Source organism: Eleutherodactylus coqui, chromosome 8 (assembly GCF_035609145.1).
Source record: "Eleutherodactylus coqui strain aEleCoq1 chromosome 8, aEleCoq1.hap1, whole genome shotgun sequence".
NCBI classification, from domain to species: Eukaryota; Metazoa; Chordata; class Amphibia; order Anura; family Eleutherodactylidae; genus Eleutherodactylus; species Eleutherodactylus coqui.
The window spans coordinates 108,625,780-108,641,210 of record NC_089844.1 but is presented as its reverse complement, the minus strand read 5'-3'; the positions used below and the strand labels follow the sequence as shown (position 1 = coordinate 108,641,210).

Sequence of the window (15,431 nt, the reverse complement as noted above, 5' to 3'; positions counted from 1 at the left end):
TACTTCCAGACAACCCCTCTAAGTGTAATGGGGTTGATCAAGCTTTTAGAGAACTTTGGTTCAGTAAATACAGTACAAATAAAGCTTTTCTATGAAGGCTCGGGTTTGCATCTCATGTGCCATCTAATAAAGTAGACATTTGATATGTAACAAGCCCATGTGGAGGCGGTGATCGGTGTCCTCGGGGTTTTGGTCCTATAGTGTGTTTTATACTGTGACTGATCCAGTTATGACTCACGAGGTGATTACCATGCGTTGCACATGTTTCCTGCTGCGCTGCTTTCTCTGTCGCACTGAGGAGATGATTATTCTAAATGCCAGGCTCCCTTTTGGGATAATACATAAGTAGAAAATGTCATTATCAGCGGTCAGGGGGCGGCTGTTAGACTGAAGTGCTTGTTTGGTTTTTTTTTTCCCTTCAAAATTAGGGACATTAAGAAAGCTGCTGACTGATGAGGGTGAGCCGTGGGGTGCGCTTTAAATAAATGTAATGGAGCAATAGACCTTGTAAAATGCAGCATCCGACACTGTCGAATGCTGGAGAACCCCTTATGTAGTATGAATTGCTGCCATGTTAGTGAGATCTGTGTGGCTGCTTGCTTAGGGTGCATTCACATGGGTGAAAAAAAACTAGCTTTTTCTGCCAGCGATTGCAACATGCTTTTACAAGAAAAAAGCGTTGTTGCACTTGCAATTTTTACTTGCGTGACAATCACATGTTCTTTCAATTGAAAAAGTGGTATCACACTTGTATTTACATGCGAGAACAATTTAATTAAAATGTAACTTTTTTATTTTTCTTGTACTCCTATAGTGAATAATAGGCGACTAAAAATGGGATGTCTAGCGATTTTAATTTTTAAATAAAAAAAGGAAAAAAAATTTTTCCCCTAATTTTTATGTCTTCTTCAATCTCACACAATCAATGTGAGCTAAAATCCCTTACGTAAATTAACCCATTGAAGTCAATGGGCTGTTTTTCCCACACAAGGTTTGTCCATATTACAGTTGGACGGAACATGCATGGGGAAATTGTGTGAATGCTCTTTCAAATGAAAGGGCAACTATGTAATGCATGTAGCCCGTCTGGTTCAGAGGCACGTACTGAGCAAATCATACCAACTGACATGCACTGGTCTTGCCCATACTAGCCTGCTCACTTCATAATTTTCTATTGGAGCTATGGAGGGCTCTATAGCCATCCTGTTACTAATGCTGGGTGGTACTTTTTGTTTTTTTTTTTTTGTTTTTTTTTTCCTGTAGCCAAAAAAACCCCACACATTCTGACAGATGTGTGTCTAATCTATTACTATTGATATTATTATAAATAAATATATATAATATTTTTTTTTGTGGATTTTGCAAACTACATCGTGCAGATTTTTAAACATACCATTGTGAAACTAGCTGAACTTCAGAGCCTGTGCAGCACGTGGTTAGGCCTGTAGAGGGCAGCATTGAGATAACCGAACACTAATGTTCTATCTTTGGGTGTGTTATGGTAATAACTGTCATTTATCTGACCGCTCAATAAAACTTTTTTGGGCTGCTTAATTGCTTTCCATTGTGGTAGACCTTTCAAATAGACATTCAACAGCCGTTAGGTCCACCTGCTGCATCACCTCTTGTCTTCATGCAAGTGTGGAACCGTTCTGAAAGTCCTTTGTGCTGCTGATTAGATGGATAGATATAGATTTTTGTTCTTACTTTTTTTTCTTCTTCTGTTTCCTCTGCAGATTATATACATACGATACGATTTGGAGTGATCACTCATCAAGCACTTGCAAAGGAAATCTCCCTCAGTAGTTCAGGGAGCGTTTATTTGCATAGAAGTCTCAGTTCCTCTTTAGTAAGTACTTCATGGTTTACAGGAATAAAAGCTCCGTTCCTAACTCCACGTTGCTATAAGACTTCTATGTATTTCCATCAGCAGGCAGACCTCGCATATTACAGACCGCTGTCCTTACTAACTGATCATGATCCTCTTGCTGTCAACCAGGACAAGCATCTTGTTTTGTTACCTCCTCTAACATAGCAGTGTATGGTCCTTTTAAAGGCTACGAATTGTAAATGTCTATTCAGTTTGTAGAAGAAATAGTATGAAAATATTATGGGTCGTCTTTAGCAAAGTCGTCTAACAGAAACCTGGCCTTGTTACCCATAGCCATTTGGGTGTAGGTTTAGATTAACATTATGTATTTTTATCATACTTCCTCTTCCACTTTACATCTTAACCACAAATGTATTTTACTGGCAGGTAGCACCAGTTGTTGTTTTTGTTAGGCACACTGTAATTTACCTTTTAAAGATCTTGTGATACCATCGTAACTTGTTTTTAAGCCCTCTCAGGACATATGCATATCATTGTGGGCCCCCTAATAATGAACCTTCCCCTCTGACCCAGACTGAAGGGCTGCACAGTAAGAGTGGCTCCCATTCTGGCCTCCCTTATAGCCGCTGTTTGCTGGGAGCAGGACCCAGGGTGATCAGCTGATTGCCCGGGGTGTGTTTGGTGGCACAACCTTTTCTTAAAACTGCTAGTAACAGCTTTTCAGGTCTTTTGGCATGATGATCCATGGGATAACCCCTTAACCAGCAGTTGCAGAGCTGCTCAACTTGGTTAAACCCATACATAGCCCAGAATGGGGCGCAGGGCGACACACCACAAATGAATAAACTGCAGTTAGTTTGGTTAGTTGTTCGTGTGTGTATATATAGATCATTGCTTTTTTTCTCTCACTTTACTGCCAGGTATACCCAAATCATGAAATGAATTTCACAGCTGCAAATATTTGCAAGTGGGCACTGGATAACCGTCAGACCTTGCTGCAGTGGATACGTCCTCATGGTGGCAAAAGCCTTCTACTGAATAATGAGCTGAAGAAAGGCCCGGCTCTCTTAATGTTCATACCATTCAACCCAGTCGCTGAAGAACAGCCGCTGCTGGATGAGGTCGGTGCATGTGTTGTCTGCTAACCTTGATGATTCAGGGTTTAGTGGTTTCTGCGATGCTGCAAACAGGTTCACAAATAATATGAAGAGATTTTCAATGTAAACCCAATTTTGTGCTACCGGAAAGGTCACTACAACTGTACTTGTTCGGTGCACAAGTTGTCTTCACCTTTAGAAATAGTATCTTCATACCGTTGGGTATTTGGGTTGTCTCATGTGACAATATCTGCCTATATGTCTTATAAGGGCGTATGGTTATTAGAGGTGGTGCCAGGCTTGTATCACTCCTCTAGTCCCGAGAGCTGCTGAGAGGAAGACTCCGCCTCTGGTGGGCTCTGCACAGCTATATAGTATTACATGCAAATAAGGGAGATGGAATAATACCTCCACAGCGCCACCTATTGGAAGGCAGCATTCCTTCAAGCCAAAGTTAGACTTTTTATACAAGCCTTGTAGCAATGACTGGGAATTAAAAGCAAAGCCAGACTCCATGTACAGACAGCTGTTTCAGGGTATTTGCCCTTCATCCGTGTACAGTAGAAGTCTGGCTTTGCTAGTGAGATGCCTGGGACGGGGGTCAGAAATGCTATCTTTCTTCCTAAGGAGAGCACCTAGACGGTGAGTGAGGAGACTCAAATAAGGGAGATGGAAGAATACCTCCACAGTGCCACTCCCTAAGGAGAAAAGATCGGGTAGTATTACATGGTATACACATAAGTATCAGCTGTAAGAACAACTATACGAGAAATGTGAGGCTCTCCAAACCTTCATATCAGCTGGTCATCAGGGTTTTCAGAAGCCTGACTTGCAAGCTTGAGTTATGGGCCATTTACACGGATGATTATTGCTCAAAAGTTGTTTAATTGAACAAAAAGTGGTGTCTGTTTAACTAATACAATTCCACATATCTCCCTTTATAAATTGCTACATGATATGCTGGGACTTGCAGTTCACCACAGGGCTGAAGTGTTTCGAGCGGAGGATGTGCTTGTAGATGTAGATCCCCACACGCTGTAGAGAGGAGAGAGCCTGGATGATGAACAGCTGGGACAAGCCGGGACGTGGAAGCTGAGTGGGGCAGAAGTAGTCACATGATCGGGCAGGAAGGCAGGGTAAAGTGGAAGTGTATTGCCGACCGAGTGCCGAGTATCTGCAACCTGTCCCATATGACTAGAAGCTCCCGATCGCCTGTAATGAGCCGCTCCCATGCATGACTTTAGCCCCGCTTACGCAGGTGGAGCTCAAATCGACTTTCACAATTCGTGTAAAATCCTGAATCGTGGGTCACTCAAATGGCAAATTAATCAATATACCAGCAACCAAATCATAATCTGCATCTTTTTCATCTATCACATATTTTACAATGACCTAAAAATCCTCATTTGTTGACAGCGCACCCCCTCATGTAAGCTGGCATCTGACTGTTGCTTGTGATGGCGCTATGTGACGGCACGTACAAATGTATTCATGATTATTGAAAGCAAGCCCTGATGGACTCGTTATATCATTAATTGGAGCACTTGAAGGGCAATTTATCTTGCACGCGGCTGAGTTTTGCATACCTACAATGACTTCTATGGGAGCTTTGGTGCGCAGAAAAGTAGAGCATGCCGTTGTGTGGTTTTTTTTGTTTGTTTTTTTTTTAAATTGCGCAACCAAAATGTGTGCGCAAAATACGGCAAAGTGAACAAAGCCATTGGAAACAATGTGGTCTGTTCTCTGCATATTGTAGGTGCAGATTTTGCGTGAGCAAATACGCCTGTGTGAAGGAACCTTTCCCCTCGGTGGTTTTACACAGCTGTCTTAAAGAGCATCGCTCCTGGGTTTTCACACATGACGTGGATGGAGATGGAGTACTCTGGAGATCTCTTCCGGCCACCCGCCCCTATTGATGGGAAACAGGCAGCCGTTCATAGAGAAACAGCTGCCGGTTTCCACAAACCAGTACTAGTTGCTCAGTTTTTACGCCTGCATAAAATAGACACCAGGCCATAAGCAAACAAATTATCATCCATTGTCAAATTGTTGGCCATGTTTACACTGAAGGAGTATTCAGTTTTGCACAATCCAACCATTAATTGAACGATGATCTTTCTGTGCAAAATTCCTCTTAGATTCCCTTATTAAGGTTGGAAAAATATAGCCATCACCAACTTTTTAGCCCTATAAGTTAGGCTTATGGACTGAAAGTAGAGGACCTGCTGAGTTTGGGGATGTAAGTCTCATACTTGGCTCCCCATCGTTCCCTTGGTGTCTGAAATGAAAGCCGCCTTTAAATGCATTGATCTGTGCGCTAAGTAGCCCGCCCGTTCTAATTTCATACTTGGGGGGACTACTGGCTGCATCACTCGATGCATTGAGCAGCGGCTTTCAGCACTCACAACGGGGGAGGTAAGTATAACCCTTACATCCCCAGACTCAGCGGGTTGCCTACCTTTAGTCGATGAGCTTAGTTCATAGGGCTAAAAGTTAGTGACTGTCTTTCTTTAAGGCGATGCTCTCTTGACCTCTCATTGGGCATGTTTTGACCTTGAGCCATAAACCACTTTCCTCTTGTTTTCCGAGGCTGCAAGGCATTTTGTTAGAGTTGCAGAATCCTTTGTCGGCTTTGTAGCATCACACAGTGACTTGTTTATCCGCTCATGTGAGCGGCTGAACTCCTGAACCGAGCCATCACTGCTCGCCTCATACTGTTACCTCATATACATAGAACCAATTCTGCACTGTGCCGGCTCTTGTACGGGGTGTAAAACTACGGTGGCTGCTGAGGGCCCATTAATACTGAACAAGTATAATTGTATCGGTCAGATTCTCGCTTTATCACGTGACTCTGAACGATAATCGTTAAGTGTAAACACGGTCAGCAGCTGAATGACTAACGATCCTTTGGCATTTGTTTTTTTTGTTTGTTTGTTTGTTTTTTGTTTTTTTTTATGCCCCAGAAATCCTCCGTCCTTCATCTGCGAACGACCTGTTTTCTGTGAATGGAGGCGGGCGGCCATAAGAGATCTTCGGCCCTCTCCACCTGCATTCACTGAACAGTGATCATTCCTGTGTGGAAGCGCCGGCGCTGTTACTCCTGGGATGTCCTGTGTAAAAGGGACATAAGGCTTTATTCTCACTAGTGTTACGGCTTCCATTATTACCTGGCCATGACAGACTAAACTAGTTTGACTTTAGTGCCAATGCAATTTTTGCTTGACTCAAAGACCAATTTCACACAACCGTGTTGTGACGACAAACCGTGGCCCATACTAACCCGCATCATTGGTCCTTTACAATGATGAACAGGGGTAGCAAAGTTTAACTGGACGATTAAACCATGGCACAAACCTTTTTCTTAACGCATTATTTGGCTTTTGCTGTGATAACTTGTTGCAACAGTTCGGGTAACCTTTGCTACATCTATAAGTTTAGATGATCAGATTCACAGTCGGACACTTGCAGCTGTAATACACCAGTTTTATTAAAGTGATCCTTCAGTCAGCAACTCACAATTGATATGTAAATCAGTACTTTGGGGGAAGGATTACCTGCTATGTATTTTCCTTGGCTGCTTTTTGGCCCATCTCTATTAGTACAAAGCTCTGATCCATGACTATAGTCTAGCTGTAATGCCTAACCTGAAGTAGTCTGAGCGACACCCTCTCTCATCATTGGCTCAGGATGCCTTCTCTGTATGTACACCTCTGGCCTAGCCCATGGCGGTATGGGAGAGCTTCTGCACTAACCTTGCAATAGACATCCTCTGATGCTGCAGGGGATTTTTCTGCATTGTGGAGGGTGATGCAGAAAACTTGATTGATTGATCTCTGGGGAAAAAACACCCAGGAGTGCGGCCGTATTTATGTCGCTCTTCAACCTAGCAGACGCTATCTAGGATAGACTTAGCGTAGTGAAATGGCCTCTCATATACTAATATTGCTGGTGTAAGGTTATTACCCTGTGCTATCTCTGATCACTCTCCTTTATTAGTGAAACTTCAGCTGGTGGTGGAATCTATTGATTTGGACCTGACTTTGGAAACTGCATTCATTTTGGGTTAATTGTGACAGGATACAGCTATATTTGACTCATGGGGACTTCATTCAGAATCCTATTGCTGACAGTAGTATGTATTGGCGAGAGGCACAAACTTCATTAAATCAATATACACTTCAGTTGGCTCATTATAAACCTTTGTCCTTAAAGCAGTCTGACCCCATTTACACTGACAGATCGCTCAAACGACAGTTTGAGTGACCGTTTTGAGCGATCATCTCTGCATACCTTATAGTAGCTGCTATATAGTTATTCAGCCAGAGTGGGACACAGCCGCAGCCACTAATAGAACAATACAGCTGTTTTGCATAAGCAAACAGCTGTATTGTTCTGTATGCTTACAGCCCGTGCCCTGCTGTGAATTCACAGCAGGACACGGGCACAGAGAATCTTATCTGCTCAGCTATGATAACAGCTGATCCCTCAATTCAAGAAGACTTGAAGTGAGCGATCAACGAGTCGTGCACGAAAACTGCACGATGTCAGTGCATTTAGACGTTAACGAGGGGGGGGGGGGGGGAGAGAGAATATCTTCCTTTTAACATAATTTGCTCTGTCTGTATTCTAGATCATGGAAGTTGTCCTGAAGTATAACAGCTGCACTGAAAGCCCCCACGCTGACCATCAGGAGCAAGGAGATCTGGACTCTGCATCATTTATAGCTTTAAGGCCATTGCCATGTTGTAACACTGTAGTCCTTCCTCAGTGGCATCTCCTGTCCCGGGTCCAGAACGTGTGTGAACTGTGTGTCAATCAGAGCCGAGGAGTCTCCCCGCGCACCGTCACTGCGCCACACTGCAACTTTCTGGATATCGCCGCAGCCTTAGAGTCTTTCTACCTCAAAGAACAATTCTTCCTGAACTTCATGTCAACTGTGAAAGAATGCAGCAACTTTCTCAGCTCTTACAGTCCCTATTTCTTCTATACTGCGTGTTGTCAGACAATAAGCAGAGGATTGATTGCTTTCACCACCAGCCAAGACAATGCATCCTCTGTGCTTTCTTCCCTAGGGAAGGTCCCCCATGAGAATTTGTCACACATAATGCCTCATATTGAGGAACAGGGACAAGTTCCTTCCACCTATCATTGGAACAATGACAGTATCACTGGGCTCAGGTGCAGGACCAACAAAACCTTAAATATGTATCTTCTAGATTCCAATCTATCCTGGTTGTACGCAGAGAGACTGGGAGCTTCTGGTCACGAAAGGTTGTTTGCTGCTATTATTGATTTGAAGGAAGAGATCCATTATATCCTAGACCAGAACCAGCCTCTCGTTGGACCTGCATTAGGTATGTTCATGGTGACTAGCCGTAAAGCATGTGTGTATTACACACCTCCTAACACGATCTGTATTAAGCCAAAGCTGTCCTTACAAATGGGAAATCTTTTTGAGCTAATTTTTTCATACTGCAGCATTCTTGTGGATATTCCGATTGAAAAGGGCTAATGCAGATGTGAATATGGCTTTGAAGTGGTTGTCCAGTTGTAAAGTATTGATCCTATTCTAAGGATAAGCCATCAATAGTACATCAGTGGAGTTCTGCTGCCCCAAGCCCCTTGATAATCCACTGGTTTCTGGGCTGGTGCACTCATGCTCTGAGCTGATTTCTGCAGGTAACAGACAGCTCTATTCCCACTGCAGTGGCCTGGGTTGGCATTACAGACACTGTTCCCACTGAAGCAAATAGTAATGTTGCCTATAATACCAAGCTGGGACAGATGTGTATGCTACCTGCAGAATTCAGCCCACTGCACAAGGGCCCAGAGAAGAGCTGATCAGTAGGAGCGCAGACTGCAAACCTCTACCGATCTACTAAAAGTAGGCCATCGGTGGCTTATAGCTAGACAACCCCCCTTTAAAGGGCCACTTGAGTGATTGTTTTTTGTTTTTTTTTTCATTCATTTTGTAGCTAGCCCACCAGTATATGTTGGCTATGGTCATGTGATCTCAATTCTGACCAGCTCAGGTTTACTTGGGTTTATGAATTATCAAATTAGTCAGTTGTTGCAATAAGCATTATTACTGTAATGGACCCTTCCTCACAAGCTCTCCATCAGTTACTGATGATGACCATACAGTTATAATAGAGGAGATCACAGCCCATCCTGCTGACTGTATAGCTATAATCTGTAGCTTATTTAGGTAAATACTGAAGTTAATGGCACTGTCCTTCCTGCTGACAGAGATGGTACTGGCTCTAGCTGGTCACGTGATGCTGTGCTGGTGCATCATGGAAGCGTTAGCATAGCAAAAATGTGCAGGGAGAAATCTCAGCATCAGTGTGGTGGCTGATAAGCATCAGACAGGAAGCTGCTGCATGGAAGTGACTGATTTTATTTATTTTTATATATTATGACGCCCAGAGTGTGACAGGCGAGGGGTGCAAGGATGAAAAAACTTGTGTTTTTTTTTTTAATTTTTATTTGCCAGAATAGCCTTTTAACAGCCTTTTATATGGGCTGAGGATCACCTAAATGATTACTCATATAAGCAGATCAACCTCCCACCCCCCTGCTCAATTGATTGCAACATATGGCATTCAACTTCCTATATTGATTGGCGCCTGTCACCGGCAGTTTCTTTCCATATAAAAGGAACATGATGTTCCCAAATAAGACCCCCAGAGTTGCACACAGCTAGAAAACGGAGCGCAAACCTGCTAAAGCCGATGTTTTGTGACCTTATAATATTGCTATTATACATTTTTTACTTTCAGAGGTTTTTATCCAGAACTTCAGCAAAGTTTACAGTCCGCTGCGGAGGCATCTGGCCAGCGACCCTGCCTTGGGCACGCCAAGACCCCAACTTATTATTGAAGTGACAACTAGTACTTTCCGTCATGTTGTTTTGGACAGCAGAAAGGTTTGTGTCTCGCCTGTACCGTGACTTGTTCGGCCAGCTTCGTGTACAGTGAGCATAATGCCGGGCTTATCCTCTGCATTCTTTACATAATAACCTGCTTTTCTCCAGCTCTCTGCATACCCGGGCCGGGCCGCTCAATGAGCCATTCACACAGTCTGGTTCCAGCCGTGAGGTCATGAAAGGAATATTGTCTGCTGGCGGTTGGTGGGATTACAGTTCTAACAGTCTTCTATGCTGGGCACTTGAATGTCATGTATGAAACAGACCAACCAGAAAGCTGCTACATTCAAAACTGATTTCTGAGCCTTTCAAATAACGTCTGCACTTCATACAGTTCTGTGTGAGGCCGTATCTGTATTCTTCTAGAGTTATGACACGCTCTATAACCACAATTGTCTCTTTGACAGGATGTGTTGTTGCTGTTCTATACAACCTGGTGTGGTTTTTGTGCCACTCTGAATCATATTTTTATCCGACTCACGCAGCTATTGGCTACAGACAGTCTCATTGTAGCTAGGTAAGATAGTATTATCACATGAACCTAGCCTGCCAATGATGTTGGGGATATTTGCAGGAAGATGGCCAATTGTAATTGTGCACTTTTACATTTTGTAGCCTGGCTGATACACCAAAATTGTGGAGAATTGCCAAAATGTGACTAGGACAAAATGGCAACTTTGGCGGTGACACATGTTGCACCGTCGGAGCTGCCGCTATGGTCTTAGTGCATTGCATTGCTTACATAACTTACTGGGACACAATACTTGCAAGAACTGCAGCGAGTTTGGATTTCTTGCGGTCCTTGGCTCTCACAATGCAACCGCATGCACTTCTATTTGGTTGTAGTGCTGCATGGCTATACTGCGATCTACTGCTGCAGCCTAATTTGCCATGCAGCCCTAGCCTTTATACCCATAGTAGCAAATCCACTTCCATTTCTTGAAACTTTCTGGAAATAAAAAGGATGCACTGTGATTGGCTGCTATGGGCAACCGTTTTTAGTGTGCATAAAAAAGGCCCAGTTGCGGCTAATTTTCTGATCAGGTATAACTTTCATATGGATTGGTTATTCCTGATCCCAGAAATATTGGTAATTTTTCAGTAATTGGGTTGTGTATATACTAAATATTTGGGGGGGGGGGGGGGGGGGGGTTGCATCCTTAATACAAATTGGAAGTAAAATCCAAAGGTATTGCCATTCCAGGATACGCTATCAGTACCCGATGGGCAGAGACCGGTTTGCCAATTCCCATCTAATGCACACTCCATATTATTTGCTTGTTTGACCCTCTTCTGTGACTCCCATTTACCTCAGTTGAGAGGGCCACTCGAAAGCATGGCTGCCTGTCTATTGCACTGTAGGCCAGGAATACTGTGAACAGGAGTCATGGGACCTGCATTCTCCCAATAGCTTATGGTCCTAGAGGTAGAATTTGCACTTAAAGGTGTTTTTTGGGAAAATACTATTGATGACCTGATCTTCAGGATAGGTCATCAATAGTTGATTGGCTGAGATCTGGCACTCGGGGTCCTGGCCAATCAACTGTTTGGGCATCCGCTATCAGCGCCATTACATACAAGTGTACAGAGCGGAAGCTGCTGTTCCAACCCCTGTGTAGTGGCCGGCCCTTTAACTGCAGATACACGTCATTAAAATCAACGGGAGCTGCACTTGCAGTTACAAGCGCCAGCCACTACAAAGGTCGCAGCAGTAGCTTCTCCACCGTACCCCTGTGTTTAGCAGCGCTGTAAGTGGGTGCTTATCAGCTGATTGGTCGGGTTACTGAGCGACAGACCTCATCCGATCAACTAGATTCCCCCCCCCCCCCCCCCCCCAAAAAAAAACAGCGTTACTGGCATATCCTGTGGGTTTGGCATAAATGTTAAAGATGCACATGGTCCTTTTAGTAAAGATGTATTTACTAATATACAAGATAGAAGGCACTTTGTATACAGGGCGATTTAAAGGTCTTTATACGGAAGACTGGGCCTAGCAGAACAACTGGCCTTGTTGCCCATAGCAAGCAGTCGTAGCACACAGCTATCTCTTCTTAAAAAGTCTTGTGTTGTGATTGGTTGCAATGAGCAAAAAGACCAGTATCTCTTAAGGAGACTTGAATACCCCAATATATTAGTGCAATTACATTGACATTAGTCACTCCTCTCAGCATAGGGCTGTCACATACAGCAGGGCCTCTTATAGGGGTTTTCTGGGCACAAAAACTGTTAATGACGTTTCCTCAGGATAGGCCATCGGTAGTTAATTGCCAGAGACGCACCACTTGGGATCCCTGGGGAACAGCTGATTGCCTAGTTCCGCTGTCAGCACATCGGGGCCGGATGTCTTCATAGGGTACAAGTGCTTCAATGGTAGTGAAGCCAGTTATTACACTTCCGGTACTTCCGCCTCTGACACTGGGGACGGCCATGGAAGTTTAATGGCCTGAGGATAGGTCATCAATACTTTTTGCCTGGAAAACCCCTGGAAGAAGAGTAAGGCTGTCATCACCTTTATGCTGCCATCTCAATGGACAACATAAGTTAGTGATGGACAAGCTGATTGCAGTGATATGTCTGCTGTATGTAGCAGTTTGTCAGCAGCTTATATTTTATGAGTGGCAGCCACAGATATAGGACTAGTCCTCAATATTCATGAATCGTACCCACAGAGAGCAGCATAAATGTGGTGACCTATTCCATGTCCTATAGTAAAGGCAGTGGGGCTAGCTGCATGGTCCTGTGGTCATGGCCGTGCTGACTCTATGGCTGCTCTTCTTCCTACTCTCCACTGGTCGTCCATACAGGCTCTTCCTACAGTATACTCGGCTGCAAACTTTGGCTGCTGTGCTAATTACTGATTTACTACTACATGGCCTATTTTATGTCTGGAGGAAAAGCTCTCATATTGTAATTTCTCTAAGTTTGCTTTGGGCTCACGCCTCTATTACGTTATAATTAATAAGAGGGTTTAAGTTTAATACGTGTAATAAATTATAATGGTGATTTAGAATAATCTTTCACTTTCCTTCCAGAATAAATGTTGCACAGAATGATCTTCCTTGGGAGTTTATGGTGGATGGTGTCCCCACTATTATGTTCTTCCCTCAGAATAGGTAAGTTACATTCCACTTTAAAACCAACTAACTTGACGAAGGGACCTTTTAATGAGTAGTCATTCGGTGCTCGTTTGAAAGGACTATGCACATGACGATGATGGATGAATGGCTACACGAATAGTCGTTTACTGTTTGCCATCATCTGTGTGTCGATTCACTTCTCTTAGTAGAACTGCCCCTGTTTACTTGAAGGGATGTGCTACTGACAAATAAGGATTTTCAGACCCACATAGATCTGATCATCCCACAAACTAGATTGTCTGCTGATCACTGGCATATTTACATAGACAGAGTGATGATTGGGAATTCTGCCTGTACAATCATCGATGTAAAAGGGCCTTAAGACTACAGGTTTCACAACGTATGCAATCACGTCCCCTTTATCACACAGAATGACATTTTTGGCTATAACTAGAGATGAGCGAGTATACTTGCTAAGGCACAATACTCGAGCGAGTAGTGCCTTAGCAGAGTATCTCCCCGCTCGTCTCTAAAGATTCGGAGGCCGGTGACAGGTGAGTTGCAGCGGGAAGAGAGAGATCTCCCCTCCGTTCCTCCCCGCCGGCCCCCGAATCTTTAGAGACTAGCGGGGAGATACTCGACTAAGGCACTACTCGCTCGAGTAATGTGCCTTAGTGAGTATACTCGCTCATCTCTAGCTATAACCTATAATTGGTTAATGTAATACAGCCAGCAAACCAAGTATGAGGCTTTATAAAATGTATCAGAACGAAAACTCAATGATTAAAAAAAAAAGGTGCCTTTTTTCTGGAGGGACTTGGTAACGTGTGTATTACATTTTCATTTGCAAAGGTTTTTTAACAGGACTATTTCATTCTGTTCCTGTACTACAAAACTTACCATATCGTTATGTTTACAGGAAAGACAACAATGTAAAGTATCCTGAAGATAAGCAGATCACCGTTCAGAACCTTCTGAGATTTATTCTAAAATATGCAACACGGCCTTCCACTTCTGCAGATTCACCGGCCTCCTGCCCAATGCACTATATACAGTACAAAGAGGATCACGTTTCCTACTTGGAACGAGAGATCAAGAGACTGCGGGCTGAAATCGATGTTTTACACGAGGCTCAGGATCAGCTGGCCGAACATATTTCAGAAGCTAGAAAAGATGCACAAGACCTTAAAGTGCAAAAGCAGAAAATAGAATACCACAACAAAGCCCTGGAGGGCCACAAGGAACAACTGCAAGCACTGTATGAGCAGAAGGCACAGGAGGTGGGAACGATGGCCGACAAGATCAAAGAGCTGGTAGCCGCATCTGAAGGTCTTTTGGCGGAAAACGCACTGCTCAAGTTTCTAGTGGTATCCTTAGAAGCCAAGAACAAATCACCTGAAAATCGCAATAACCTGGAGGATGGAACCTCTGATAGTACTGAAGCTTCCGAGGGGTCATCAGATATCACCAGCACAGAAGGCTCAGTGACGTTAGACTACAATAAAGAGAATAAAACGGACTGAACATTTTTAGTAGAAATATTTGGAAATTAATTTATACTGAATTTCTTACTGTAAATAAAAAAAAAAATCTTTTGCAGGTGGGTAGAGATTAAAACTTTTATTTTTATCTTTTCTCTAGTTTTAAAGAGCAAAATATGTTTTGGAGCAGGGGTGCACAAACTTTTTGGGTGTGAGGGCCATATCGTACCATTTCAAAAGGTCCTATTAAAAGTTAAAGGACGTCTGTCAGGTCTTTTAGCATTCTAAACCCCATACACTGTAATATGTGGTACTGCATGATGAATAAAACTCCTTTATTTCCTCCCGTGAAGGTTCCTGTCTGGAGATTAAATGCTTACTGCTCTTTATGTTAAAGGTTTACTGCAACCCCCTTTATTGCTGATTGGCGTCTCCAGTGGCCACCTACAACATGCCTGAGCCGCTCTGGGCATGCAACTGATGTAATTCCAGACCAATGACTAAGTGTGGTTCCTTCCTTCCTCAGGCTTAAAAATCCATGACAATCACAGTGCATGTGCCCGCTCCCTCCGTGTGTTGTGGATGGAATGCATGACCTCTCCATCAGCCATTACTGGAGACATCAGTTAGCAATGAAAGCAGGTTTTTTTAAAGGAATAGGGTGGGAAAGAACGTGAACCAGAGCATGAGGTGAACCACCACCATTAATTCCCACACAGCACAGGAACTAAGGCTATATCTCCAGATGGTAGTCTTCGAGGGAGGAGATAACGGTACCGGTTTACTCATTATGCAGTGCCACATATTATGGGATTTCGGGCTCCTGAATACTGGTGAGAGCAATATCAGGCCCAATATCGCCCTCGCAAACCTAAAACCCCTGGAGGCAAGGTGTTTTCATGTGAAAACAGCCTCCCATCACTGTGGGAGTTCTCTTCATCCCATTGCTTTTAATGGGGTGGCAGCAGCGCAGTCTCCAGTGAAAGCAATGGGAGAAGATCGCAATCCCCTGAC

At 43.6% G+C, this 15,431-nt stretch overlaps 1 protein-coding gene across 1 annotated transcript in view; it reads left to right on the top strand.

Annotated features, from left to right (window-relative positions):
* TXNDC11 (thioredoxin domain containing 11) overlaps positions 1–14,769 on the top strand; it is a 34,717-nt gene extending 19,948 nt beyond the window's left edge. The window contains exons 6-12 of the mRNA XM_066576190.1: positions 1,737–1,849; positions 2,752–2,952; positions 7,562–8,285; positions 9,714–9,859; positions 10,267–10,376; positions 12,892–12,972; positions 13,856–14,769. Coding sequence (XP_066432287.1) covers positions 1,737–1,849; positions 2,752–2,952; positions 7,562–8,285; positions 9,714–9,859; positions 10,267–10,376; positions 12,892–12,972; positions 13,856–14,459 — 1,979 coding nt within the window. The 3' untranslated portion in view covers positions 14,460–14,769. The remainder of the gene's footprint in view (positions 1–1,736; positions 1,850–2,751; positions 2,953–7,561; positions 8,286–9,713; positions 9,860–10,266; positions 10,377–12,891; positions 12,973–13,855) is intronic.
* Positions 14,770–15,431: the final 662 nt, after the last annotated feature.